General features: G+C 39.9%; 1 protein-coding gene across 1 annotated transcript in view; it reads left to right on the plus strand.

Annotated features, from left to right (window-relative positions):
* top2b (DNA topoisomerase II beta) overlaps positions 1–3,184 on the plus strand; it is a 51,279-nt gene that overhangs the window by 32,226 nt on the left and 15,869 nt on the right. The window contains exons 24-25 of the mRNA XM_019857328.1: positions 1,090–1,173; positions 2,217–2,411. Coding sequence (XP_019712887.1) covers positions 1,090–1,173; positions 2,217–2,411 — 279 coding nt within the window. The remainder of the gene's footprint in view (positions 1–1,089; positions 1,174–2,216; positions 2,412–3,184) is intronic.

A 3,184-nucleotide genomic window follows, 5' to 3' on the forward strand; every position in this document is an offset into this window, starting at 1 on the left:
ATATATAGTGTTAGTGCCTCAACATGCCTACGCTCGTGAAAGCAAAACAACGAACTGAAACGCGTGTTCGTTCAATGTTGTCATCTAGTATCCGGATTAATTTTAGGCAATTTTCCAGGGGAGTTACAATGAAAATTTGAAAATCCGGAATTCCGGGAAAATCCGGAGGACTTTCATCACTGATACTTTAAGTTAAGAGTTCCAATGAGAATATGACTATTATAACATTGAAGTATTCATTGTTTTAAAACTTGCATCGGAGAATGACAGACTCAAGTGTGGTGGGGCCACTTTTGTTTGAGACACTCATATTATTTTGAAATAGCCTTCAAGCTATTTCGAGCTGCAGTGTCCCCCGTAAAAATAAATATTTCTTAAACTATCTATCAAAAATATTTTATGAGGGTTTTTCAATAAATAAGGTGAATTTTTCGGTACAAGGACTTCGAAGACAGATGGAGCTAGTTTTTTTTTTTTTTTTTTCAATGTAGTCTCCTAACACGGTCACACACTTTTCCCATCTGTGCACAAGCTTCCACATTCCCTCAGCGTAAAAATCTTTGGACTGACGTCTCAGCCAATCGCTCACAACACTTTTGACTTTCAAACGTCATTTTCAAACTTGGTGCCTCACGTGAACGCCTGAAAGGACCAAACAGGTGAAATTCTGAAAGGGCAATGTCTCGGCTAGAAGGGGATGAGGGAGCAGTTCCTAGCCGAGCTCGTTGATGGTCTGCACCGTTCGGGCTGCTGTGTGTGAGGTCTTGCATTGTTATGATGCAAGATGACTCCGTCTGACCGATAACCCCTGCGTTTGTTCTTTATGTCTTTCTTTACCTGCCTCAGCAATTCGCAGTGGTTAGCACCAAGTTTGAAAATGACGATGAAGTTGAGGTCACAAGATAGTTTTTTTTTTTTCTTTCTTAAATTTTTTTGCAGTGAACAAGCCAAAAGGAAAAGAAATGAATAGTCCTCATTTTATTATTGCTCTACAGCTCTTAACCCAAGTTGGATTTCAGTGGCATATAATTGCCAAAATAGTTAATGGTGTGTTACTTATTATTCCTCTCTTTTTTTCCTCTTGTGCAGACAGGAGAGCTACAGAATCTCAAGGAGAAATCACCAGAGGATCTCTGGAAGGAGGACTTGGCAGTTTTCATCGAAGAATTAGATGTAAGTGTTTTTACAGTGGGCGGCCCGGTGGACGAGTGGTTAGCACGTGCAGAGGTGCGGTGTGCGATTCCGCCTACGGCCTTCTTGTGTAGAGTTTGCATGTTCTCCCCGTGCCTCCGTGGGCTTTCTCCGGGTCCTCCGGTTTCCTCCCACATTCCAAAAACATGCATGGCAGACTGTTTGAACACTCTAAATTGTCCCTCGACGTGAGTGTGAGCGCGAATGGTTGTTCGTCTCTGTGTGCCCTGCGATTGGCAGGCAACCGGTTCATGGTGTCCCCCGCCTACTGCTCGAAGACGGCTGGGATCGGCTCCAGCACCCCCTGCGACCCTCGTGAGGATAAATGAATGGATGGATCAATTAATAGCATCCACACAGATACACAAATCTTTTTTTCTCCCATTGCTTTTTTAATGCAATATGGAACCAACCCATGTTCTACTACTTATTGCAAAAAAAAAAAAAAATGGAACATGGTAGGAACCAACTTTTTTGTGCAATGAAAGAAGAGTCTCATCTCTCATTTCGTTGTTTGTGTTTTCACAGAAATAAAACCCAATTTTCTTTGAGCCTTGAAAGATAAGTCAGAATGCTCTAAATTGGTATGCACTCGAGGTTTTTTTGTTTGTTCTTTTTTTAATTGACCAGTATTGAAAGAGTTCAAGCAAGTTTTTTTCGAAGTTTGAAGACACTTCGCTCAAAAGTTGACTCAAACGTTTTATAAAACCCAAGCTGAGAACTTCACCTACTTTGCCGTAGAGGTCTGGTCTTTTCCCTCTGACCACCGAAAGCGCTCTATTCAATAAATTCCCTGAAGATAACAGATTGTGTGAGACGTGACTGAAATTACATGGAAAGTAAATCACCTTTTCTCCGATATTGTATATTTTATGACTGAAGTGAATGTTTTGTTCATGTGTGGGTTTTCCGAAACAAAAGAGTTTCTCCAGAGAATTTGGAGGTGGTCGGTTACTTGCTGAAAGTTCAAGGAGTGGTTAAAAAAAATAGATACGTTACTGTTTTTGTTTGGTTTTCCCCATCAGAATTTTGAGGCACTTGAGCGAGAAGATCAAAATATCGGGAAAGTCATCAAACTTGTGAAAGGTAAAGTTGGTAAACCCAAAGCAAAGAAGCTGAATCTCGAGGAGACGATGCCCTCACCATTTGGCCGCAGGGTGGATCCTCCATCTCTGCTGCTGAAATCGGATGCAACGAAGAAACTGACCAAAAAGCGGAAGGTAACATCTTTATTAATTTTTCAGAAGCCAGAACATTTGTATATCGTACATCAAATATTTTGCGTTGTCCATGTGTGTGAAACTATTGATTTTTCACATGCCAAATTAAGACTTTTCATGAAAATAGGGATGACAAATAAAAACCCTCAATTCTTTCAATAATGATGGGATTGGTGTCACGTTTTGCGTGATGGTATTTATTGTAGTACCCCAAAAAGCAGGAAGGCAAGTAGGAGCAGGGTGGCTGACCGAGATGTATTTTACAAAATGTAAACAGGAATACACTGGAGAAACTAACTCAAAAACTCACTCAAATAAAGACCGGAAAAATCACAAGAAATCAGAGTAGCAAAAAACCTAAGACAGAAAAGAAAATATGACACGTGCATAGAAACGCACACAAGGATCCGACAAAGAATGGTCGGGCACGGAGTCCTTTTAACCAAACAATAACAAATGAAACAATGACGAACAGGTGTGCCACTGCAAGAGGAGCCTGACAGTGCCACCTGTTGGTCACAAACAGAACCACCCTAACAATTGGTATGGATCTACGAAACAAAATCGAATAAATAAAATGACATCAGGTGTGCCAATCTTGAAATATTTCCTCATTTTACATTGTCATTCAAAATGTTTTCTTGCCAAATTTCATCAAAGTAGCAAGGCTTTAATGATTTTTCCAAAAGACAATCTAAATTGTGAGAAACATGATAGATGTACAGGTACCTACTTTATATATATATATATATATATATATATGTGTGTGTGTG

The sequence above is a fragment of the Hippocampus comes genome, unplaced genomic scaffold (genome assembly GCF_001891065.2).
Source record: "Hippocampus comes isolate QL1 unplaced genomic scaffold, H_comes_QL1_v1.1 scaffold73, whole genome shotgun sequence".
Taxonomy (NCBI): domain Eukaryota; kingdom Metazoa; phylum Chordata; class Actinopteri; order Syngnathiformes; family Syngnathidae; genus Hippocampus; species Hippocampus comes.